Here is a 26567-nt window from a genome sequence, read left to right on the forward strand (position 1 = left end):
TTATTACCTTGGATTTGACAAAACATTCTTAGATATGACATCAAAAGCACAACTAACAATAAAAATAAATAAACTGGACTTCATCAATATTAAAAAGTTTGTGTTTCAAAGCACACCAAAAATAAAATGGAAAGACCAACAGATTGGGAGAAATATTTGCAAATCATGTATCTCATAAGCAACTTGTATCCAGAATATATAAAGAACTCTTACAACCCAATAATAAAAAGACAAAAGCTCAATTAAAAATAGACAAAGGGTCTGAGTAAATTTTTCTCTTGGGAAGACATATTAATAGCCGATAAAATCATGAAAAGACCAAATATTATATAATTCCATTCATATGACATGTCCAGAACAGAGAAATCTGAAGAGAAAGAAGTTGGTTAGTGGTTTCCTAGGGTTGGTGGAGAGGAGGGCTGACAGGTAGTAGGTGAGAAAGCTGAAGAGTATGGGATTTCTTTTTGAGAAATAAAAATGTCCTAAATTTCGTTGTGGTGATGGTTGCACACACTGTGAATAAACTAAAACTCACTAAATTGTATATTCTAACAGGTGAGTCACATGGTATGTGAACTATATCTCAATAAAACACTTTTTAAAAGAATTGATTATCAGCAAACATTTTTCAAAATCAAGAAAGTGAAACATTTTCCCACACTGGCTTTTGGGAAAAAAATATCTTATTTATAGTATCTTTGTCAGATACAAGTGACACTATATTACTAATATTGTTACTTATAAATTATACTTTCATTCCCACCTGTCAAATAGAACTGATATTCAGTAGTTAGAAGCTTACATTCATTGATGTGTCCACGTCCATGGTAGCTTCATCATCTGTTGGGAACTGGTATATCTGGATGCCATTACTAATCAATTCACTCATTATCTTACACTTAAATTTCTGTAAATCATTTTTAGAAATTGTATCTGCTTTGGCAATCAGTGGTATAATGTTCACCTATTAAGAAAGAAGCAAACAAAATCTCACCATTGAGGATTTGTTATTAATTTGTTATATTTACAGTCAAAACCTCAATTTCTGACAATAAATTTTCATAACTAGATTATCACTGGCTATCATGACTTCCTCACAGAATTACTTTCCAAAATCATCAGTACTTTTGAAGATTAATCTTTAATCAGAATTCAGGTTTAGAAACCTCAATTTTCTTTCTCAAACTTTCTTACACATCTGGAGTTAGTAAAATGTAAGTAGCAAAATGAAGTATGATCAATTTGATTTCATTATCAATTTGATTTCTTATTAAACTGAGTATTAAACAGTCAGAAGAGACCTTTCATCAAAATTATAGAACAGATCAACTTTGTCCTTCTACCTGTCATTCATTTGCATCATCTTCTCCATAAATCCACCTTAATCACTGTCCCATTTTCTAGGTAGAATCTTGTTCTACCTAGATGACCTTGCAGGTAGATCTGCTTGTGTTTTCCAAAGACCACCTAAAAATAGTAGACTTTTTTTTACTATACTTTAAAAGCTGAGTGTGTATATATGTGTGTATAGCACCATGCTAACAAAAAAGTCCATTTGTAATTTGTAAAAAGAAATGATTTCACATTGCATATTTGAACTTGAAATTTTATACATAAAATTTTCTTCCTAGCTCTACAATATGATCATTGCTTCTCAATGAATTTACATCTTAATAATTAAACTTTGTAGAAAATAACAATATAAAATTCCAAAATATGTTTTATTACTGTTAAAATAAATTGTTACTGTTAAATCATAGCTACACAACGTTAAGTTCTGTGATCTAGTAGAAATGCATAAAAGTCAGTTTTAGGTCTATTGCTTTTGTTTTAGGTTCCTCAAAGTACATTTAAAAAAAATCCTTATGAAAATCTAGGGCTTCAATATTATAACGTAGATGTTCAAAATTTTGTCTAATTTTTTTTTTTTTTTTTTTTTTTTTTTTTGCGGTACGCGGGCCTCTCACTGTCGTGGCCTCTCCCGCTGCGGAGCACAGGCTCCGGACGCGCAGGCTCAGCGGCCATGGCTCATGGGCCCAGCCGCTCCGCGGCATGTGGGATCTTCCTGGACTGGGGCACGAACCCGTGTCCCCTGCATCGGCAGGCGGACTCCCAACCACTGCGCCACCAGGGAAGCCCCAAAACTTTGTCTAATTTTAAAATCTTGAATAATACCTTGCATAGTAAAAAGCAGACAACTGCTATGGTAGATTCAAGACTAACATAAATGTCTTGGGTTGTATTAGTGAGAAAGCTGGGAAAAGATATCCTCCAGTGATAGTAAATCATTACCACATGAGAAATGAAAACGCTTCATGTCAATAATTCCTCAGGTGTTCATATTTAAGGAACAAAAGTCACTTATTGCAAGGAGAGCTGAGAAACCTGTAAGAGAAGACAACAGACAGACACAACCTTGCCCAACCCTTTATGCAATGGTCTTTGCAAAAATTAGTAACTTCTTGTATCTGGAAATGGCTTGATGATTACAGCTGCCCATAAAATTAAAAATAAAACTGTGTGTCCTTGAGTATTGAATATAGTACTAACCGAGAAATTGAGACAGCTCTTAATTTTAGCTAGAAATCTAACTTCTTTCAACTACTTGGTGACTTAGATTAAGTACAACGTTTCTTTCCAGTTTGAACAATACATAGCAAAGGTCAGGCCTTCTTTGATAAAGGGAACGCAATTTTAGAACTCTTCCTCCCTTCAACTGAATAAAGTTGAAGACAGCATGTTTTACCAGGGCTGAGTGCAGAAAAGAATCTCATGACATAACAAGTTCTTTCATATGTACATTTGCTCTCTGTTGGAAAAAAAAATTATATATATTCTGAATTTTCTCTGACAGAACGAGTAGCCAGGATCATGAAATCTTCATGTGTCACACCATCAGTGGTACCGGGTAAACGTTAATGGCATTATTTTATAGTACTATAGAGTAAATTCTATTTCAAAACTACAGGTAAATGACCATGATCTGAATTATGATTTAATCACAAACCCCTAAATTTAAAAAAAAAAATTTTTAAGTTTTTAAAATTTTTATTTTAGATTGGAGCATAGTTGATTAACAATGTTGTGTTCATTTCTGGTGTACAGAAAAGTGATTCAGTTATACACATACATGTATCTATTCTTTTCCAAATTCTTTTCCCATTTAGGTAATTACAGAATATTGAGCAGAGTTCCCTGTGCTATACAGTTGGTCCTTGTTGGTTGTCTATTTTAAATATAGCAGTGTGTACATGTCAATCCCAGACTCCCAATCTATCCCACACCCCCACCCTTCCCCTCTGGCAACCATAAATTCTGTTCTCTAAGTCTGTTTGTTTCTATTTTGTAAGTTCATTTGTATGAATTTTTTTTTAGATTCTGCATAGAAGTGATATCATATGATATTTGCCTTTCTCTGTCTGACTTACTTCACTTAGCATGATAAATTTTAAATTTTTTTAAATTTTTTAAAACCTGTGTCTCATTTTCCTAACTGATACACATTGTAATTAAATTTCTCTGGAAAGGAAGAAAGGTTGAAATGTATCAAATGCTATTATGGGCTGAATATGTCTCCCCCTTCTCTCTCACACATATCTTAAAGCCCTAAACCCCAGTATCTCACAAAGTATTTGGAGATAGAGCCTTTAAAGAGGTGATTAAGTCAAAATAAGGCCATGAAGATAGGCCCTAATCCAATCCCACTGGTGTCCTCATAAAAAGGGGAAACTTGGACAGAGACATCAGCTGTGTGTACAAAGGAAATATCATGTGAGGACGCAGTGAGAAAGTGGCAATCTGCCACCTAAAAAGAGGTTTCAGAAAAAATGAAACTTGGCGACACCTTGGTCTTGAACTTATAGCCTCCAGAATTGTGAGAAAATTAATTTCTGTTGTTTAAACCACTAAGTCTGTGGTATTTTGCAATGGCATCCCTAGGAAACAAACATAAATGCTTTAAAGATTAACAAAAAAGGACTTCCCTCGTGGCGCAGTGGTTAAGAATCCGCCTGCCAATGCAGGGGACACGGGTTCAAGCCCTGGTCCGGGAAGATCCCATATGCTGTGGAGCAACTAAGCCCGCGTGCCACAACTACGGAGCCTGCGCTCTAGAGACCATGAGACACAACTACTGAGCCTGCGTGCTGCAACTACTGAAGCCCATGTGCCTAGAGCCTGTGTTCTGCAACAAGAGAAGCCACCACAACGAGGAGCCTGCGCACCACAATGAAGAAAGCCTGTGCACAGCAACGAAGACCCAACACAGCCAAAAATTAATTAATTAATTATTTAAAAAAAAAAGATTAACAACAAAAAAGATATATATATATATATATATATACATATTACAAAATAACAAGTTCTCTGTGTGCAAATGCCTTCAAGATTTGTATTATTTCACAATAAGTATCAAATCTTGATAGGTTGATAGATTTACCGAACGCACCTTACTGTCAATGTTCTTCATGGTTAATAGATCAAGGGGTTTCAGAGAATGTCCTGTAGGTGAAATGAAGTAAAGGCACACGTGGATACGGGAATCATGGTAGTCAACAAAGGAACGCTTAATTTTCAATTCTTCTTGAAGATAGGACTCAAACTGAGCATCTATGTAGTCACCTATTAGCTGGTAGCTGAAAAAATGATTATTTAAACATTTAGCATAACAGATTAATATCATCTGATGTCTGCATTTTTACCATTTAATATCTAGTTAATATGTGTACTCACTAGTTTGCCACAGTGATAAAATGTGCATAATATGTCCTTACAAAGATAACAGCTACAAGCTGTTACAAAGCAACAAAAAGTCCTCTTGTTTATAGAAAAGGAAAAATGATCTATCAGTTCAATGAAGTTCAAATCAGAAAACAAATTTTTTATATGTATACATATGTATAAGTGCAAAGAACCAAGAATGCTCAAGACATACTGAAAAAAAAATGAAGAAGATATATTCTTCATATATCACGTCTTACTATGTATGAAGTAAAATAATTAATACAGGATGGTATCAGCACAAGGATAAAGAGACTAAAGCACAAGAGAATTTTTGGATGTGACAGGACTGTTCTATGTCACAACTAAGATGGTGGGTATAAACTCTATGCATTTTTTAAAACCTACAGAAGTATACACCACAAAAATTGAGTCTTACTGTATGTAAATTTTAAGAGTGCCACCAGTATCATGACAGTGAATACATCTCTCCTTTTGCCCCCCTTTTTAACAGCTAATAATTGGATCCACCCACAAACAAAAGTACCTCTGTGGGAGATGGGACACAGCACCACATGCCAGGGAACCAGGAGGAATCTTGCCCAACTGTATGGCAATAGGGAGACAGATGTCCATACAGGCTGTGGAACCAGCAGGAGCCAGTGAACCTGCCACACCCTCTTGCATACAGTCGTGGAAAAATTGAAGTGTGCTGACTTGGACACATACCCACAGATGGGAGAGACCTGTAGAAGTTCAGCAATCCATATGGCAGATTCCAGCACTTCGTGGAGAATAAAAAAGAATTTGGATGCGCTGGAGAGGGTAAGAGGAATTTCGCCAGTGTCAATGCTCCCCCAAAACAACACAGCACAGGGCTGAAATAGTCATCAGTAACCTCTCCCACAAGAGAATGGGAGGCTGTGAGTGAGTGCCCAGCACCCAGTGCCTGGCTGTGCAGGACATTGTTGGAGAAAACCATTTCTCTCCAGCAGCACCTAGAATACTGAAGCTGGAACTCCATGACTAGGGACAAAAGGACACCAGGAAAGAGGTAGATAAGAATATCAAAGGGCATTAAAGGGACATGCTGACCAAGCTCAGGACTTCAGCAGGAAACTCAGCCATTAGCCTCTGGGAGAACCTCACTTGATGATCTCCCCCATTGGACCCAAGCATACTCCCAGTGCCCCATATAAACCCACACCTCCCCACACTCTGCAGCAGGCTGTGTGCACACTCTTGCATGTGATGGCAAGAGTGAGATCTGGTAAATGGAGTGTGCTCAGAAAAATCAGACCAGAATCTGTGAGCAAGAGAAACCACTTTCTGGAAATTTTGAGCTATAGCACCACTTTCTGAAAGGAAAAAAAGAAGTTCCTAGAAGCCAGCCAGGAGAGTTGTAAGAATCAGAGAAGGCATAAAAGCTTAAGAATTTTGCCACAAGAGGGAGTAAGAACTGTGGAGCTGGGCTGTCCATACAAGATCAGAGAAAGCTCCCAGATATAACAGGACTAATAAACAGTATATCCACCTAAATGCAACTAGTAAAGGATTTGAGGAGCTGTCTGCTACTTCAAGTGCAAAAGCAGCAATGCAAAACTCCAAGGAATGTGAAGAATCAAGAAAACATGTCACCTGCAAAAGATAATAATAATCCTCTAATAACTGAATCACAGGCACAGAATTTTGCAATCTATCTGAAAAAGATTTCAAAATAATTGTTTTAATGAAACTCAATGAGATACAAGAAAACACATAAAGACAATTCAACAAAATCAGAAAAACAATGTATGAGCAAAATTAGAAACTTAAGAAAGGGATAGAAATCTTAAAAAAAAAAAAAAAATCCAAACAGAAATTCTGGGACTGAAAAATTCAATGAATGAAATAGAAAATGCAATAGAGAGCATCTACAGCAGAAGAGACCAAATGGAAAACAGAATCAGTGTGCTAGAGAATAGGAACTTTGAAATAACTCAAGCAGAGGAAAATAAAGACGCAAAGAATGAAAATGAATGAAGAAAGCTTATATGATCTAAGGGACTTCAAAAATATATAAATATTAGAATAGTTGGATTTCCATACTGAGAGGAAAGGAAGAAAAGGGCAGAAAGTTTATTTAAAGAAAAAATAGGGACATCCCTGGTGGCGCAGTGGTTAAGAACCCGCCTGCCAATGCAGGGGACACGGGTTTGAGCCTTGGTTCGGGAAGATCCCACATGCCACAGAGCAACTAAGTCCGTGTGCCACAACTACTGAGCCTGCACCCTAGAGCCTGTGAGCCACAACTACTGAGCCCGCGAGCCACAACTACTGAAGCCCACGCGCCTAGAGCCCATGCTGCGCAACAAGAGAAGCCACAACGATGAGAAGAAGCTCGAGAACTGCAATGAAGAGCAGCCCCCGCTCGCCGCAACTAGAGAAAGCCCGCACACAGCAACAAAGACCCAAAGACAGCCATAAACAAACAAACAAAAAAACAAACAAATAAATAAATAGAAAGAATAGCTGAGTGGTGACCTAAACGGGAAGGAAATCTAAAAAAGAGGGGATATATGTATACATATGACTGATTCATTTTGCTGTACAGCAAGAAACTAACACAACATTATAAAGCAACTATACTCCAGGAAAAATTAACTTAAAAAAAAGAAAGAATAGCTGAGAACTTCACAAATTTTGGGAGACACTTAGCCATCTAAGTTTACAAACCTAATAGATCACCATATATCTCAATGCATAAAGACCTTCTCAAGACACCATATAATGAGGCTATCAAAAATCAAAGACAGGGGCTTCCCTGGTGGCGCAGTGGTTGAGAGTCTGCCTGCCAATGCAGGGGACACGGGTTCGTGCCCCGGTCTGGGAAGATCCCACATGCCGCGGAGCGGCTGGGCTCGTGAGCCATGGCCGCTGAGCCTGCGCGTCCGGAGCCTGTGCTGAGCAACGGGAGAGGCCACAACAGTGAGAGGCCCGCGTACCGCAAAAAAAAAAAAAAAAAAAAAAAATCAAAGACAAATACAGAATCCTAACAGCAGCAAGAGAAAAAAGAAGTGTAACCTATAAAGAAACCCCCATTAGGCTATCAGCAGATTTCTCAGCAAAGACCTACAGGCCAGGAGAGAGAAAAATAACAAAATATAAAAATTGCCAGTCAAGAATACTCTGTTTGGCAAAGTTATTCATTCAGAAATGAAGGAGAAATAAGACTTTCCCAAACAACAACAAAAAAGCTGAGAAAGTTCATTGGTACTAGATCTGCCTTGCAAGAAAATCTTTAAGAAATTCTTCAGACAGAAGCAAAAAGACACTAATTAGAACATGAAGATGTACAAAAGTATGTAACACACTGGTAAAGGCAAATATACAGATTTAGAAAAATCTAATCTGTGATAAGATAGCATGTTAACAACTTAACTAGAGTATAATGGTTAAGGACAAAAGTATTAAAAATAACTATAGTACTGTAATTTGTTAAAGAATATATAATATAAAAAGAGGTAAATTTGTGACCTCAAAATATAAAATGGGGAGCAAAAGGGTGAAATTTTCTTATGCGATCAAAGTAAACCACGTATCAGTTTTATCTGTAAGATGTTTTATGTAAGTTTCATGACAACCACAAAGCAAAAACCTAGAGTAGATTCACAAAAGATAAAGAAAGGGAAATCAGAACATACCAGCACAAAAAATCACCAATTTACAAAGACAGAAAGAAACAGAGAAAAAAACTAAATAATGGAACTACGAAACAACCAGAACACAATTAATAAGATGGCAGTAGTAAGTCCTTACATCTCAGTAATTATTCTAAATATAAATGAGTTGAACTCAGTAATCAAAAGGCACAGTTGGCTATAGATGGATTCAAAAATAAAACCCGGGGCTTCCCTGGCGGCACAGTGCTTGAGAGTCCGCCTGCCGATGCAGGGGACACGGGTTCGTGCCCCGGTCCGGGAAGATCCCACATGCCGCGGAGCGGCTGGGCCCTGAGCCATGGCCGCTGAGCCTGCGCGTGCGGAGCCTACGCTCCGCAATGGGAGAGGCCATAACAGTGAGAGGCCCACATACCGCAAAACAAACAAACAAACAAAATAAATAAATAAATAAAACCCAACCATCTGCTGCTGACAAGAGACTCATTCAGCATTAAGGACACACATAGGCCCAAAGTAAAGAAATAGAAAAAGATATACCATGAAAGTGGAAATGAAAATAATGCAGGGGTGGCTGTAAAAAAGATCCAACTGCATGCCATCTATTACAATAGAGCCATTTTATTATTTTTTAATTGAAATATAGTTGATTTACAATGTTGTGTTAATTTCTGCTGTACAGCAAAGTGACTCAGTTATATATATATGTACATGTATATATACATATATATATATATATATTCTAGAAGACTATTACTTTTTTTTTTTTTTTTTTGCGGTACGCGGGCCTCTAGCTGTTGTGGCCTCTCCCGTTGCGGAGCACAGGCTCCGGTCGCGTAGGCTCAGCGGCCATGGCTCACGGGCCCAGCTGCTCCGCGGCATGTGGGATCTTCCCGGACCGGGTCACGAACCCGTGTCCCCTGCATCGGCAGGCAGACTCTCAACCACCGCGCCACCAGGGAAGCCCGTAGAAGACTATTACTTTTTAATACATGGAGAAAGAAAGTAAGTTCCTTGAAATAAGAATAATTTTTAAATTAAAATAAAAAACCACTCACCTGCCTTCCTTGTTTATTTGATCACCATACCCCACTGTTTCCACAACAGTTAAGTTCAACTGAATATTGCTTTCCTGAAGTTCATATGTCTGAATTTTAAGTCCAACATTTGGGCAAAAATGTGAGGATTTTTTGTCTTTCAAGTTAGTATTGAACAGTGTGTCGATCAATGTTGATTTTCCAATCCCAGTTTCCCCTGTATAAACATAGATATATCATAGGGGAATAAGATGTCTGAGAAGAAGTAACACCCTGACCCTCTAGGATGGTTTAAAGGGTCCCAAACACTTTAAAGACTGGAATATCCTTGAAAGTATACATGCTACTCTTGACTCCCTCCATCATTACATAATATAGAAAGATAATATACACAAAGCTATATCAGATTTTGAAAGGCACTGAAACACTTAAAGAAAAAAATGTCTAAGTAACATGACTAAAGATACAAACCAATACAAACATGAAGACATAGTCTTAAATTAACAGCACCAGTGTTATGCTGCTTAAGGTAAGTTGAAATGAGCATTTAGGAAAATCAGGAAATAATTCATGTGAGGGGTTTGGCACTTACCCACACAGAGAATATTAAAAAAGAACCCTTGTTGAACAGATTTGTTCACCAGTTGTTGAGGCAAACAATCAAAACCAAAATGACCAAGCGTAGTTAAACAACGGATATTATCTTCTTTTTGCTTAGAGAAAAAAACAAATAAAAATATATTAATTAGAATAGAAAATGTCATTTGAAAATATGACTATAATAATATGTCAAAGAAATGGAATTGATTATCATTTGATCATCATACCTCAGATAAGATGCAAATGAAGTAAATTTGTGAGAAGAGAAATCTTTATCCAGACACACAGATTTTTGTCATCGTTTTTATAAATAGTGACTCTATCTCTGATCACACTCAGACTATGTTTTTAAATTTAAAAATAGGAAATTACAGAAGTACCACAAGAAAGCCTAGTATGTTACTATACAATAATAAATTATTTTTATAGAAAAAAAGGAAACAACATTCTTTCACTCCGTTTCAGTGTGGTAATATATTCAGGAAATCCAATATATGTTAATATATGTAAGGAAATCAAAGTTAATTTGAATTTTTTAAGAAGCAACTAAAAACTTTGACTTCAGATTTCTTATATGCCCTCTGAGAACTTGTGTTATATCAAATTGTTAAAGGAATCCACTGCTAATAATACCAACCTAGAAAACTAGAAATCCAACAATATTATACATAAATTTACCAACTGATTATTTTTAAAAGGTGGAAAAATAATTCAAAGAATGCTTAACAATCTACACTAATCTCATCCCTAGAACTCTCTCCCAAACAACTAGAAAATTTCACAAATGCTTTATGCATAAAAGTGTTCACTGTGGCTATCTAACATCCAAATGTATGACTCCCTGAAATAGAATATGCAAGTAAATGATAATATATTTTTTCACGCACACACTGGGGCATTCTTAAGTCATTTTTAAAGATGTTTATGAAGAATGCTTTAATAAATTGAAAAATACATGAAAATATTAAGTTAAAAAAGTAAGGTGTGAAATTGTGTGTACACTCCTAGCTTTTGGTGATAGAGTAACTTATAGCATTTTACCTTTCCTTACATCAACAATTAGAAACAACTGTTTGGGGAGTTCCCTGGTGGCCTAGTGGTTAGGATTCTGGGCTTTCATGGCCGTGGCCCGGGTTCAATCCCTGGTCGGGAAACTAAGGTCCCTCAAGCCGCATGGTGCGGCCAAAAAAAAAAAAAAAAGGACTGTTTGAAGGCACTGGGAGGGAAAGAAAAGGAGGCAGAAACAAGAATAAATCACGCTGGAAATAAGGTTAGCATAAGAGGTGAAACTAGGTTTATCCATATATTCCCTTGAAGTGACTCCCCAGTAAATGAGAAACTTGGGAAGCAGAGCTCAAGCAGAATGACAATCTTGAGCTGGGAAGTCTAAGGTCAGAAGTTGGGCTGCCAAAATACTGGGATATTGAGAAAGAAATGCTGGAAGAGCAAGCCACAGAGTGGGGAGATCCAAATCTGCAAACTTTAGAACACTTGGCTGAGTCTAACTCTGCACGTGCAGGCATGGCTACAAAGAGCTCAGTGGCAATGGAGAGAAGAGTTGGCATTCCAAAAGTGCTAAACTGGTATTTCAGCAGTGGTCCTGGGAAGGCCCGAGGAGACAGAGTTTGGAGTTTACATTTCTTCCAAGTTAGACAAGATTGGTCAACACTTTAGATAAACACTTTGGACTTTTTATTTAAATTTGTAAAAGGACTTGCTATAGGATTTAGGATTATGTTCTAAGTCAAAGGGTTACTCCCAAGTCAAAGGGTATAACTAAGATAAACCCATCTTTACAAAGAGTATCATGACTCAACAGTGTCCAAATGACTTGCCAGTAATCTAACTGCCTGCTAAAACAAAATTCAATACTCTTTAGAGAAATATAATAATAGAATTCAGACTTTCTACAATACCATCCACAATGCTCAATGCATAATCAAAATTACTAGGTTTGAAGAAGCAGAAAAAAAATCTGTCTCATAGCCAAGGAAAAACACAATCAATAGAAATAACCACATAATGAGGATACTGGAATTGGCAGACAAATACTATAACTGTTATGAACATGTATAAGAATCTACAGAAAAAATGAGTTTAATGGATGAAGTGATAGGTAATTTTAGATACATGAAAGATGATGATATAGGAGTCAAAGCATACCACCAAAAAAAGTCATCAAATCACAAAGGAAGACAGCAAGATAACAAGTAAAGAACAAAGCAATTACAGAACAATCAGAAATAATTAACAAAATGGCAATAGTAAGTCCTTACCTATTGATAATTGTTTTAAAGGTAAGTGAATTAATTCTCCAATAAAAGGTCATAGAAGGTTGAATGGATTTTAAAAAACCAAATGATATGCTGCCTACATGAGAATAACTTTAAGAACACAACAGACTGAGAGTAAAGGGATGGAGAAAGATATTTCAAGCAAATGGTTACCAAAATAAAGCAAAGGCAGCTATACCTATTTCAGACAAGATAGACTAAGTTATAATTATAAAGAGGACAACCTATGAAGAAGATGTATTTATTATAAATATGCACTCAGTACCTAAATATGTAAAGCAAATACTAGCAGAACTAAAAGGAGAAAGAAATAGCAATGCAACAGTAGCTGGGGATTTGAATACCCCACTCTCAACAATGGATACATCATCCAGATGGAGAACCAATAAGGAAACAGCAGATTTGAACAATGCAATAGACTGAATGGACCTAATAGGCATATACAGAAAGTTCCATCTAACAGCTGCCTACTACACATTTTTCTCAGGTGCACACAAAATATTTTCTAAGGTAGATCATATATTAAGCCACAAGACAAGTCTTGATTAATTCAAAATGATAGAAATAATATCAAGTATCATAATGATATGTAAGACATTTACACTGAAAACTACAAAAGAATGATAAGAGCGATTAAGATTGAACTAAATAAATGGAAATATATATCGTGTTTACACATTGGAAAAACCATTAATATTAAGATGCTCTTTCACCCCATATATATTCAAATGCAATTTTAAAAGCACAGGAGAATCTGTTTAAATGGCACCTACTGGCCAAATGTTGCATAATTGAGCATCAAAATTATTAACTATGAGACTGCTGTTCTTCATATTTCAATTTCATGTTCCTTTCTACATGCCTACCCCTTCCTGAATCACCCTGCTATGGGACTCTTAATTGAGTTCAGTAGTAAGAGTAAAATAGGTTTACTATATCATGTTTTTAGCATAACTATTTTGAATAGTGTGGTCAAAAATATGAAATTATTTTTAAAAAATTTTTAACAAAGAAAACATACAGTTGGTAGTCCTAAATAAGAATATGCTTCAAAAAAAAAAAAAAAAAAGAATATGCTTCAAAGATTTTTTTAAAAACACTCTTTGCATAGAAATTAAATTATGCTATTTCTTTTTCCATAAGCATTATAATATTATAGACACAATGATATAAGGAAACATTTGTATTAATAGTTTCACTATGATTAGTATTAGAATTCATTTAATCCTCTTATGTTAAAATAAGGGATTAAGATCCAAACAGTTTACATGATTTACCCAAAGACAGAGTTCAATACACTTTGAGCTCTTTGAGATAGAATTTTATTCACTTTATATCATTAACTCCCAGCTCACAGTAGGCTTTCAATAGCTTTTGGTTGAATTAGTGCATGCTAAATGAAGAGTGAATGGTAGAGATAGGAGCCTACCCGGGTCCTATCTGGTCTCAACCAAGAATCCAGGAATCAACCAAGAATTAATTAGTAAAAATTCCATGGGGATTTTATATTTAAAGAGAGTGTATTTACCAATCCTAAACTGAAAATACAATCAAATAAGAAATAATAAAAATTTTCAATTTGTAACTACTTGTGCTCTTAGAAGACAGCGTTTATATATGGTGGTAAATTTTGACTTCTCTACTCAAAAGAGAACATTCTGACCCATATAATCTGAAGATTATATGTAACAATAAAAGATTTGGACACTCTACTGTCCTCTCTGTCCTACACTCCCTTGTGGCAGGCTTCTCTCATTTTAAAAACTGTAGCTTAGGGAGGTACCAGATCAAAGTGCTTTGTGTGTCCATAGAACAAAATATAGCCCATTTTCTTATCAGGAACAGACCAGAAACCTTGGCCTCATGAACACTGAGTTTTCACCCACAGAGCAAATATCGATAGAACAAGCAGGGGTTTCCATAGAATCATCACTATTACTTAACAAATGTCTTCTGACGGGCCAAAAGTTCTTTCTTATAATATTTACTTTTATAAAATTCCAAAATAATCTATGGAGAGAACTTAGATATTTCAGATTCTACTAATTTGGAATTTGTGACCTTTCAAGTCTCATTCTTGAATTCAACTTTGCATCATCCACAAACAAAGCACAAATAAAGCAAATTAAGAAATAAACAAGGTAGATATATAAAAATATATGAACCTACTATTAAAAGGATTATTTCACATGCATTCACATGAAACTGAAATGCAAATCATACATTATTTTAATCCCTCATGATAGCAAGGGCACACAGACTACATCTAGCAAATGGGATACTGTACATAAAGTTATAGTCTGTAAATTTATAAAAGGACTCTACAAGCTCTGACAAGCCCTGATGTTTACCCTGTATTCACTGAACTTTTTTTCCCAGTGGTATGGGGAAAGGTAGCTGAATAAGAAAAGTCACTAGTCATTGTGAGCCTTTGGGACAGTCACTGGTGCCTGTTTTCTCTTCTGTAAAATGAGAACATTTGATCAGGAGAGCTTAAAATTCTTTCACACTCTGATGTTCTGTAAGTCAAAGAGTCTTATTTATGAAGAGCCTACAATTTCAATAGAATAAAAGCCATGAAGAAAAAGTTAAAATATCTATTAATATCATACTAAGTACCAAAATTACAGAAAAGTCAAAAAATAATATAGGAATTTGGAAGAAGGATAGATGACTGTGGCATAGAGTAGTTAAAAATAATTTTAAAAGATGGCAGATTGTCTCTTGAAGACAGGATAAGACTTGTATGAAGGAGGGAGGTATTATGAACAAGAGGTAAAAAAAGGACCCAACAATAGAGAGTTTTAAATATGAGGCTAAGGAATATGGATTTTATCTAAATGGTAATGGGCAGTGGCTAGAGGTTTGAGCCAGAGAATAGTAGAAGGAAGAAGCATTTCAAAAAGATGAATAAGGCACTAGCATGACAGTGGCCTGGAGAGGAAACTAGAGCCAGAAGATGAGTTGTGAAGCCCCTTCCCTTATAAAAGTGAGTGTTCTGTTGGTGGGAATGTAAATTGATACAGCCACTATGGAGAACAGTATGGAGGTTCCTTAAAAAAACTAAAAATAGAATGACCATATGATCCAGCAATCCCACTACTGGGCATATACCCAGAGAAAACCATAATTCAAAAAGACACATGCATAATTCAAAAAGACACATGCCCATCGACAGACGAATGGATAAAGAAGATGTGGTACATATATACAATGGAATATTACTCAGCCATAAAAAGGAACGAAATTGGGTCATTTGTAGAGATGTGGATGGATCTAGAGACTGTCATACAGAGTGAAGTAAGCCAGAAAGAGAAAAACAAATATCGTATATTAACGCATATATGTGGAACCTAGAAAAATGGTACAGATGAACTGGTTTGCAGGGCAGAAATTGAGAAACAGATATAGAGAATAAACGTATGGATACTAAGGAGGGAAAGTGGCGGGGTGGGGGTGGTGGTGTGATGAATTGGGAGATTGGGATTGACATGTATACACTAAGATGTATAAAATAGACAACTAATAAGAACCTGCTGTATAAAAGAATTAATAAAATAAAATTCAAAAATAAAAACTAAAAATAGAACTACCATATGACCCAGCAATCCCACTACTGGGCATATACCCTGAGAAAACCATAATTCAAAAAGAGTCATGTACCACAATGTTCATTGCAGCTCTATTTACAATAGCCAGGACATGGAAGCAACCTAAGTGTCCATCAACAGATGAATGGATAAAGAAGATGTGACACATGTATACAATGGAATATTACTCAGCCATAAAAAGAAATGAAATTGAGTTATTTGCAGTGAGGTGGATGGACCTAGAGTATGTCATACAGAGTGAAGTAAGTCAGAAAGAGAAAAATAAATACCGTATGCTAATACATATATATGGAATCTAAAAAAAAAAGGTTCTGATGAACCTAGGGACAGGACAGGAATAAAGACGCAGACGTAGAGAATGGACTTGAGGACACGGGGAGGGGGAAGGGTAAACTGGGATGAAGTGAGAGAGTGGCATGGACATATATACACTACCAAACGTAAAATAGATAGCTAGTGGGAAGCAGCCACATAGCACAGGGAGATCAGCTTGGTGCTTTGTGACCACCTAGAGGGGTGTGAGAGGGAGGTGCAAGCAGGAGGGGATATGGGGATATATGTATATGTATAACTGATTCACTTTGTCATACAGCAGAAACTAACACAACATTGTAAAGCAATTATACTCCAATAAAGATGTAAAAAAAAAAAGAACAGAGCTATTAAAAAGAATTAGGTTGATCAGTATGGGCTGATATGAAAAGTTGTTCAAAGATTAGATTAGTTATTTCCTGTAAAGAGCTAGGTTGAAAGGCCTGTTATCTCTTTCTTATTGTTTGAAATTTTCTTTTAATAATGTTATTTTTAATTTCAAAAAGGAGAATAAATTAAGTTGCCAGTTGTAAAGGGTTCAAAAAAAGTTTGGAAGACTACTTGCTAAATGGTTTGTAGCAAGCATTTATATATCAGATTAAAGTTCGACTAATTGGCCTTTGGGATCCACCTATTCTAAAATTTTATGATTTTAATGTCATGTAAACAGAGGAGCATTCACCGTGATTTAATGCATCAGAGGGCCCAAAGGTAATATGGGATGGGCATAAGTCAGTGGTTTAGTCACTGAGATAGGACTCTGACAGTAGTTTTGTCACCAGCAAAGCCCACTGGGGTCCCTGGGAAAAATATGATGGAATCTAGGTGATCGGATAAGGTCTAACCTCTTCTTTTGTGCTTAGTCTAATCTCACTTGCCTTAAGGGGGCCAAGCGCAGAGCCCCTACACCTAACGTGTGGGATTAGAGTTCCCAGCTCAGAACCACTGCACTCAGGACTTCCCTGGTGGCACAGTGGTTAAGAATCCACTTACCAATTCAGGGGACATGGGTTCAAGCCCTGGTCTGGGAAGATCCCACATGCCATGGAGCAACTAAGGCCATGTGCCATAACTACTGAGCCTGCGCTCTAGAGCCCACAAGCCACAACTACTGGGCCGACGTGCCAAGAGTAGCCCCCGCTCGATGCAACTTAGAGAAAGCCTGTGCGCAGCAATCAAGACCCAACGCAGCCAAAAATAAATTAATTAATTAACAACAACAAAAAGAACCGCTGCACTCAACACCCCCACTTGGCGCTCCATATGGAGAAGCGCTGTTGCATGACACCTCAATTCAAGATGATGACAGTGAACCGTGTGCAGAGATGCTGCTGCACCCGGCACTGCAGTCGCCCTCCAAGAACGCCGCCCCACTCCGCTGACAAGAACCCTATAAAGCGAGCCCGTAAACAGCTTGTTCAGGAGAGCGAGGACTCTAGAGCGAGAGCTCACACCTCTCCATTCTTTGATCAAAGAATAAACCTTTCCTTTGCTTCTGAACCAAACTGGCTCTCATTCTATTGGCTCCAATAACACCAGGCAGGAGGACTCTTGTTGGACCCCGACTCAAAAGGGTCGGTAACAATAAGATAAGTTGTCAACTTTTCTTTCGCGCTAAGTCTAGTTTCACTTGCCTACAGGGGGCCGTGTGCAGAGGCCTGCACCTAACACCTCGGATTAAAGTTCCCAGCACAGAACCGATGGGCCCAACACCCCAACTTGGCATATCGTGTGGAGAAGCCCTGTGAGCAACACTTCAACTCAAGATAGAGGTGGGGTGCCGTGAGCACCCACGAGAACTCCGCCCCTCCCTCCGCAGACTGGAACCCTACGAAGCAGCCTGCCCACAGCCTGTCCGCAGAGTGTGTACTTTAGAGCTTGAGCTCACACCTCTCCATTCTTTAATCAAAGACTAAACTTTCCTTTGCTTCTGAGCCGCACCCAGTCTCACTCCACTGGCACGAGTGACCCCAGGCAGGAGGACCCTTGTGGGGACCCGACTTGAAAGGGTCAGTAATAGTTTCAGAAAAGCAACGAAGATGAAAGTTGGATCAAATGTGATTTTTAAAGTGTGGCTGATAGAAAAATAAAGATGGAATAAACCATTCACTTCAGAAAAGTAACTGAGAAAGAGAAGAGAAAAAATATGATCGTTTGATGGTTCAAACAAAGATACAGAAAACCATGCATGATTGGAGGAAAACACCAAAAAGAGAGCCATTAGTTATTAAGTCATAAACAAACACTACTTAACATAGCTCAATATTCATGTATCTGTTCATGTATCTATTTTGGTCAAAAATAGTTCTAAAACTCAGTTTTCACCCATTCAGATATGCTACTCTCTCTTTTAGGGTAAAATTTTATGTGAATTACTATGTTTTCCCTAGTACAGAGACGCGTCTTAACATGGAACTTGGTTCGATCTCCCACTCAGTAAAGTAATAAAAAAGCAGCCACCCAGCCACTTCCTAAAATAACTTCATTTAAAAGTTTTTTATTATCAGTATCTAAAGGTCCACAAACATATACATCAAAGTAGCATTATTCTCCTCACCTACTGGGAGGTTCTGGAATTTTCATTTGTTATTCTTTGGTGTTAAATAGGAATAGTCTTTTGTACTACTAAAAATGTCTGCAGATGCAAGAAACATGCATCAGCTATTTAAACGATCATTGATATTTAACTCCAATCAGTATAAAAGTTAATTCATGTCCAAACATAACAAACATAAGCCTTTACCATGTAGGTCTATATCAGTTTACTGAGTCAATATTTTGAAGCTACACAATTTTGTTAAGGACAAAAAGGAGAATTCTCTTTGAAAGATATACTCAACTATATCTTCATCATCGGGTATTTGTGTGGACATACGCATTGGTTTTTCTGCCATGTCAGACTGAAGGAGCTGAAAATAAAGAAACAAAAACCTTTAAAAGATTACTTTAAAAGGCTACATTCCTACAATATAATTTAGATCAATAAGGGAGCCTAGTATAGACATTATCCCTGGTTTTGGCTTTCAGTCCACACTGTTAACCTGTTTTCAATTGTGGCTGCTTTGCTAGACAGGCTTCTATATAATAAATAATACTCAACTTATAATGTACAGTAATACATTTAATCATAAACATATAAAAAGCATCTAAAGAAAGGTAAACTCCCTTTTGAAATCAAAAGGACAAAGAGTATTGTTCTTCTTTAAAGAACTCTCTGGGCTTGAGAAACGGAAACAGGGAATTTTGCTTTTCTTTTTCACTTTTTCTTTAGTGAAGTATAGTTGATTTACAATAGTATATTAATTTTAGGTGTACAGCTAATAGTATATTGCTTTCAGTGATTCAATATTTTTATAAATTATACTCCATTTAAAGTTATTACAAAATAATGTCTATATTTCCCTGTGCTGTACAATATATCTCTGCTGCTTATTTATTTTATAGGTAGTTGTTTGTGGCTCTTAATCCTGTACTCCTATATCACCCCCCTTCCTTCTTAAAAAGTGCTAAAAGAACCAGGAAGACACTTATAATTACTTAACTTTCCAGAGTAGCTTATCAGGGGAGGCTGAGGTGTTAGAGTGTACTTATTGAAGGAGAATTGAGAAAGCAGAGCTTCTAAAACTCTAAATGACTCCCTTAGACAAGGAACTAAATTAATGATAGTTGTCATTTATGAAGCATTGTGCTGAGTGCTGATGTGCTCTATCTCCTTTAGTTCTCATAATAGATATGAGATACATATATTTTCATTGCCATATGCTAGAAGAGAAAATTCAGAATCGAAAAAATTAAGTAACTTACTTGCTCGAGATTTCAGCTATGTGGCAGACACAGGTCTGAACTGATTCCAACGCTGGTGTTCTTTCTACTGTCCCCAGTTCTGGACCAAATATTCACTGTGTTTGCAACAGTTTGGAACAAGGGAGGAGAGGTACAAGAGAGCAAGCTGTGCTGATTTCTAAGCAACACTGCCTGAGAAGGACATGCTATCCTACTTTTGAGTATAACACAAAGATACTGAGACTATGAGGCATGTTTTAAAGGGAAATATTATATATAAGCATAGCAAAGAGAAAAGCAAACAGAATTAAAGAACGGCTCTGTACCATGGTCTTTTCACTTGATATATCCTGAGGATTATTCCACTTTAGTATATAGATTTACCTCATTTTTTCCCTAATGGTAAATAGTGTTTTCTACTACAGGTAGTGTTTTGTTCTATGGTATGGTTTACTCTAGTCTAGTATATATGAAGGTTCTATACTATTTAGTAGAACAATAATGGTGGGTATTGCAGTGATTTCCGAGCTTTAATTGCAATCCAACAGTAAACACTGAAACCACTGAAAAAGGGTTATTTCTTAACTTCTTATACTTATCCTACTTCAGAATTTGAAGTAAATTACTATAAATTTAAGAGTCTTGTGTTTCAGTTATGCAGATGAAAAAATTCTAGAGATCTAACGTACAACATGGTGACTATAAGTAACAATACTGTATTTTATACTTGAAATTTGCTAAGAGTAGATCTTAAGCATTCTCCTCCCCCCAACACACAAACACACATGCACACACACGCACACAGTGGTAACTATGCGGGGTGATGGATATGTTAGCTTGATTGTGGTAATCATTTCACAGTGTATATGTATATCAAAACATCACATTATGCACCTTAAATATATACAACTTCTATTTGTCAATTATATCTCAGTAACTCTTGAAAAAAAGAGAGGAATTACAAAAAATAAGTATCTCTGCGTAACTGTTGACTTTTTGGCAAGTCTGCAGAAGATGGTTTGAAAACTAAAGATACAAGTTATCTTATTTTTTAAAACCTAATTAATGGTGCCTTAAACAAATAGGGGTTTACTTCTTTCACATAAATCTAGAGAAGAAGTTTACAAAGTATGGTCCCTGGGCCCCTGGGGATCCCTGACTGTCTTTCAGGGGGCCCGTACGGTCAACTTTTTTTTCTAATAATACTAAGGTAATTTGCTTTTTCCACTGTGTTGACATTTGCACTGATGGGTCAAAAGCAATGGTGGCTAAAACTGCTGCTACTTTAATCAAGGTAGTGAGTACCATAAAGCATTTATACCGTATACAAGTGCGAAAATAAGTTATGTGATTGTGAGAGATAGTAACTCATTTTATGGAACACCAATTTCAACTGCAAAAACAACTGACAAATACTAGTTTTTTAGACTTGGTTATTTCTAAGACAGTTTCTTGAAAATGAATGAAGTGTGCTTTACAGCATGAAGGAAAATAACTGAAAATATATGTTGTAAATGATAAAATTTGAACTTTAAAGTTTTTGGAGAACTTGTATCCACTATCTTGACAACTTCCTAATACTTACAAACTTTCCCAAAAAGATTAGTGATGATATTAACAAACACAAATTTTTATATTGCATAATGAAATACATAATGAAATGAGGTTTTCCAACCTCAGCACTATTGACATTTGGAGCTATATAATCCTTTGTTATGCATTGTTAAAATGTTTAGCAGTATCTCTGGCTTCTACCCAGTAGATGTCAGTAGCAACCCCAGCGTGTGACAACCATTGCCACATATTGCCAAATATTTCTAGACATTGCCAAATATTTCCTAGAGGGTAAAATCATACCCATTTAGGACCCACTGAGTTAGGTAACTCAGTAAACAGATATTTTCCAAATGGCCAGTGTGTGACATTACAAAGTCATACATGAGTTCAAGATCCATTTGGAGAGTGAGACAGACTAACAAGATTGTGGTGTAAAAACCAAAAGTATATGAATATGGTTTCAGATTCTACATTGCAACTAATCTCATCAAGTTTTGGTGGGGTATCAAAGAAGAATATTCACAATTACAAGAGAAGACTTATTAAAGGATTCTTTTTTCCAACTATGTATCTATATGAAGTCAGATTTTCTTCAGAAACATCAACCAAAACAACATATTTCAAAAGATTAAATGTAGAAACAGATATAAGGATCCAGCTGTCTTTTTTCTCTTTTTATGGTATTAAAAAATACATAACATAAAACTTACCATTTGAAGTTCAGTGGCATTCAGTATATTCACTTTGTTGTGCAGCCATCATCTCCAGAAGTCTTTTCATCTTCTCAAATTGACATTTTGTACTCATTAAACAGTAACTAGACATCTCCATTCCACCTTCAGCCCCTGGCAACAATTGTAATGTCTGTCAATGTCCAAATTTAACTACTCTAGGTACCTCATATAAGTGGAATCATACAGTATTTGACCTTTATTTTTTAACTTTTTATTTTATATTGGAGTATAGCTGGTTAACAATGTTGTAATAGTTTCAGGTGCACAGCAAAGGGACTCAACCATACATATGCATGTATCCATTCTCCCCCCAACCCCCCTCCCGTCCAGGCTGCCACATAACATTGAGCAGTGTTCCCTGTGCTGTACAGTAGGTCCTCGTTGGTTATCCATCTTAAATATAGCAGTGTGTACATGTTGATCCCAAACTCCCTGACTATCCCTTCCCCCCATCCATCCCCTCTGGTAACCATAAGTTTGTTCTCTAAGTCTGTGAGTCTGTTTCTGTTTTGTAAATATGTTCATTTGTGTCATTTCTTTTTAGATTCCACATATAAGGGATATCATACGATATTTCTCTTTCTCTGTATGATTTACTTCACTCAGTATGACAATCTCTAGGTCCATCCATGTTGCTGTAAATGGCATTATTTCATTCTTTGTAATGGCTGAGTAGCATTTGACCTTTTGTGACTGAATTATATTACACTTCGCATAATGTCTTCAACGTTCATTCATGTTGTAGCATGTTTCAGAATTTCCTTCCTTTTTAAGGCTGAATGATACTCTATAGTATGTATACATATACTACATTTTGCTTATTCATTCATCTGTCAACAAACACTGGGTTTCTTCCACTTTTTGGCTATTGTGAATAATGCTGTAACACACATGGGGATGCAAATATCTCTTTGAGATCCTGCTTTCAAGTCTTTTGGTGTTATCTACCCAGAAATGGAATTGCTGGATCATATTGTAATTCTATGTTTAATTTTTTGAAAAATTGCCAAACTCTTTTCCACAGCAGCTGTACCATTTTACATTCCCACCAGTAACGCACAAGAGTTCCAATTACTCCACATCATTGCCAACACTTGTACTTAACTGTTTTTTGTAGTAGCTGTCCTAGTGGGTGTGACTTGGTATCTCGTGGTTTTGACTTGTATTTCCCTAATGATTAGTGATGCTGAACATCTTTTCATGTGCTTTTTGGTCATTTGCATGCCTTGTTTGAAGAATTGCCTATTCAAGTCCTTTGCTCATTTTAAAATCTGGTTACCTGTTTATTTGTTGTTGACTTAGAGTAGTTTTTTATACATTCTGGATATTAATCCCTTATCAGATATATGATTTGCAAATATTTTCTCCCATTTTGTGGATTGTCATTTCAGTCAATTACTACTGTTCTTTGATGTACAAAAGTGTTAAATATTGAAGTCCAATTTATCCATTTTTTTCTTTTGTTGTCTGTGCTTTTGATGTCATATACAAGAAATAATTGCCAAGAACAACATCATGAAGCTTCTCTCCTATGTTTTCTTCTAAGAGTTTTATAATTTTACTTCTCACGTTTAGGTTTTTTGATCCATTTTGAATTACTTTTTTTTTTTTTTTTTTTGCGGTACGCGGGCCTCTCACTGTTGTGGCCTCTCCCGTTGCGGAGCACAGGCTCCGGTCGTGCAGGCTCAGCGGCCATGGCTCACGGGCCCAGCCGCTCCGCAGCATGTGGGATCTTCCCGGACCGGGCACGAACCCGTGTCCCCTGCAGCGGCAGGCGGACTCTCAACCACTGCGCCACCAGGGAAGCCCCTGAATTACTCTTTGTATGTGGTGTGTAAGGCTAGGGTCCAATTTTATTCTTTTGCACGTGCATATCCAGTTGTTCCAACACTATTTGTTGAAGTCTCTCCTTTCCCATTGAATGCTAGCATTAACAGATGAACATTTGCAGCCGATTTTGGTGAAGCCCAATTAAGCAAAATGTTACCCCCTTAAAAGAATTCCATTAGTCTCATCAGTAGACCTGATATATTCAATCATTATTATTGTATTTTTAGTTTCGTCAATATAAAATTCGGGAGGGGGCCGGTATTTCAGGACTGAGGAGAGCGACGGCTTGTGTGGTCACCTAGGGGACCGAGCAGCGACTCACGCGGGAGCTTCTGATTGGCAGGGGCTATGAGGGGTCCTCGGCTCTCTCGGAAGGCGCAGTTCTGCGAGTGCCGGGAGCGGGAGGTCCGGGCCCCCGGGGTCAGCGCGGCCCTGGTGAAAAGCAGGCCCGGGAAAGCGGGTGGGAGTTCCGAGCCCTGCATATGGGAAGCAGTCGGCCCTGGGCGCCGCCGGCGCATGCGTATCGCAGAGCCGAAGCCAGCGCGGCGCGCCCGCCATTGCTTAGAGGCTTTCGTCAGAGCCCGGCTGGCGCCGGCGGCTGGTCCAACCCCAGGGCCCCGTCACTGGGCGTCATTGGCTCAGGCATCAGGGCCCTCATCACCCTCTCCCGCCTGGGTCCGGACGGGCAGCGGCGGCGGCGGTGTCGTCGTCAGGGGGCGGAGCCGGCCTGGGCGCCCTTTGTCTGTGGAGGCGGGTGAGTGCGGCCCCGCGGGCGGCAGGCGAGGGGGCAGGGCGGGCGGCAGCCCCGGGGTCACGGGTCGCGGACGCCGCCCCTCCGGTCGACTCGGAGCCCCCCAGCGGCGCCCTTAGACTTCTTGGATACCCTGTGCCCCTTTGATAGGAAGGCCTCCGCGTTCCAAGATTACAAACCTATTTTCCTCTAATATCTTATGCAATTTATTTTGGAATAGGCGTGGGTGGGTATCATTTTTGGAAAGTTTTCCCCATCTCAAGAGTATTAAAACATTCACCTTTATTTTCTTGTAATACTTTTAAAGGATTTTTTACATAGCTTTTTTTTTTTTTTTTTTACATTTTAACCTACTGGGTATTAATTTTGTGATAACGTGTTAGATAGGAATATGCCTTTTTCCCCGGTGGTCTTGCCATCATCTGTTTTCCCACTGAATCGAAATGACGCTTTTATTCTATTCTACAGGCGTGTGTATACTCGGATCTGTTTCTAGACTGTTTCACGGCCCTCACAGTTTCTGCACTGATACCATTTTGTTTTAATATGTGGCAGAGCAGATTCCCCTAATTGTGTCTTTTAACATAATGAGCTTTCTGTGTCTTTTAGTTATTTTGAATTGTGGGAAATGTAAAAGGTACAAAAGTTACCATTTTCTAAGAGACAGAGTTGACCATGGCACTTAGTAGGTGCTCTTATTAAATGGAGAATTTGTTGAAAGTCACTCTATTGCTGAAAACTTTTATATGCTTCCCTGCTGCCATCAGGATAATGTTTTAGTTTCTTAGCAGTGCCCTCAAAGCCTTTTATGACCTTAATATTGCATACTGCTTGGCCTTCCACCCTTGCACTTTATGCTGTAGCCCTACCAAACCACCCAAACAGGAAACAAAACCCTCTGGGGAAAATTCATTAATTTAATGATATCAAAATTTAAAGTTTTTGTATTTGAAAAGAACAAAGGGCTAAAAATTAGAGATTTGAAGAAAATATTTGCAACGTGTTAGAGAAAGTGTCTATAATATGTAAAGAGACTTGTTGAAAAAAGAAAAGAGAAAAAAGAAAAGTGGGCAAAGGATATGCACAGGCAATTTATAGAAGATACAGGAAACCAATGAAAAAAGTGCTTAACTTCATAAGTAACCGTAGAATGCAAATGAAGACAGATATTTTTCACCCACTGGACTGGCAAAATATAAAAATATTGGTGATACAAAGTGTTGAGGAAAGTGCAGGGGGGAAGGGCACCGGTTGTACAGTTGAGGAAGTATTTTGGGTGGCAATTTGACTGCATTTACAAAAATGTTAAATGAGCTCACTCTGTGGTTCAGAAATTCTATTCTAAGATCTGTCCTGCAGAAATACTTGCACAGGTGCACAGGGAAGTATGTACAAAGATGTTTATTACAATATTGTTTATAATTTGAGAAATAGGTACAGCTTAAATGTTCACTCTGGATATGGTTAAACATATTGTGATAGACCCATACAGTGGAATATTGTGCTGCTATAAAATAGAATAAGATAGTTTATTATGTAGTTTATTGTGAAGTTAACACACAAAGAAAGATATCTAAGACATTAGTGAATAAAGGATGTTGCAGAACAATGAATATAGTATGGTGTGCATTATGTTAAGTATGTATGTGGTTATATTATGTATGTTCATAAATACACAGA

The 26567-nt window shown here is 37.4% G+C and overlaps 2 protein-coding genes across 4 annotated transcripts in view; one reads left to right on the forward strand and one right to left on the reverse strand.

Annotated features, from left to right (window-relative positions):
• The window catches only part of SEPTIN14 (septin 14), an 81485-nt gene that overhangs the window by 17213 nt on the left and 37705 nt on the right, over window positions 1-26567 (reverse strand). For both annotated transcript variants that reach the window (XM_079945701.1, XM_079945702.1), the window contains 7 exons: window positions 22283-22417; window positions 20037-20131; window positions 19073-19141; window positions 10008-10128; window positions 9437-9632; window positions 4448-4634; window positions 803-964 (listed from right to left, as the gene is read on the reverse strand). In XM_079945701.1, coding sequence (XP_079801827.1) covers window positions 803-964; window positions 4448-4634; window positions 9437-9632; window positions 10008-10128; window positions 19073-19126 — 720 coding nt within the window. In that variant the 5' untranslated portion in view covers window positions 19127-19141; window positions 20037-20131; window positions 22283-22417. The remainder of the gene's footprint in view (window positions 1-802; window positions 965-4447; window positions 4635-9436; window positions 9633-10007; window positions 10129-19072; window positions 19142-20036; window positions 20132-22282; window positions 22418-26567) is intronic.
• Window positions 24592-26567, forward strand: part of ZNF713 (zinc finger protein 713) — a 32337-nt gene continuing 30361 nt past the window's right edge. For both annotated transcript variants that reach the window (XM_079945700.1, XM_079945699.1), the window contains exon 1: window positions 24592-24890. The gene's annotated coding sequence lies outside the window, so the exon portion shown is untranslated. The remainder of the gene's footprint in view (window positions 24891-26567) is intronic.

This window comes from Stenella coeruleoalba (assembly GCF_951394435.1).
Source record: "Stenella coeruleoalba genome assembly, chromosome: 15".
Lineage (NCBI taxonomy): Eukaryota > Metazoa > Chordata > Mammalia > Artiodactyla > Delphinidae > Stenella > Stenella coeruleoalba.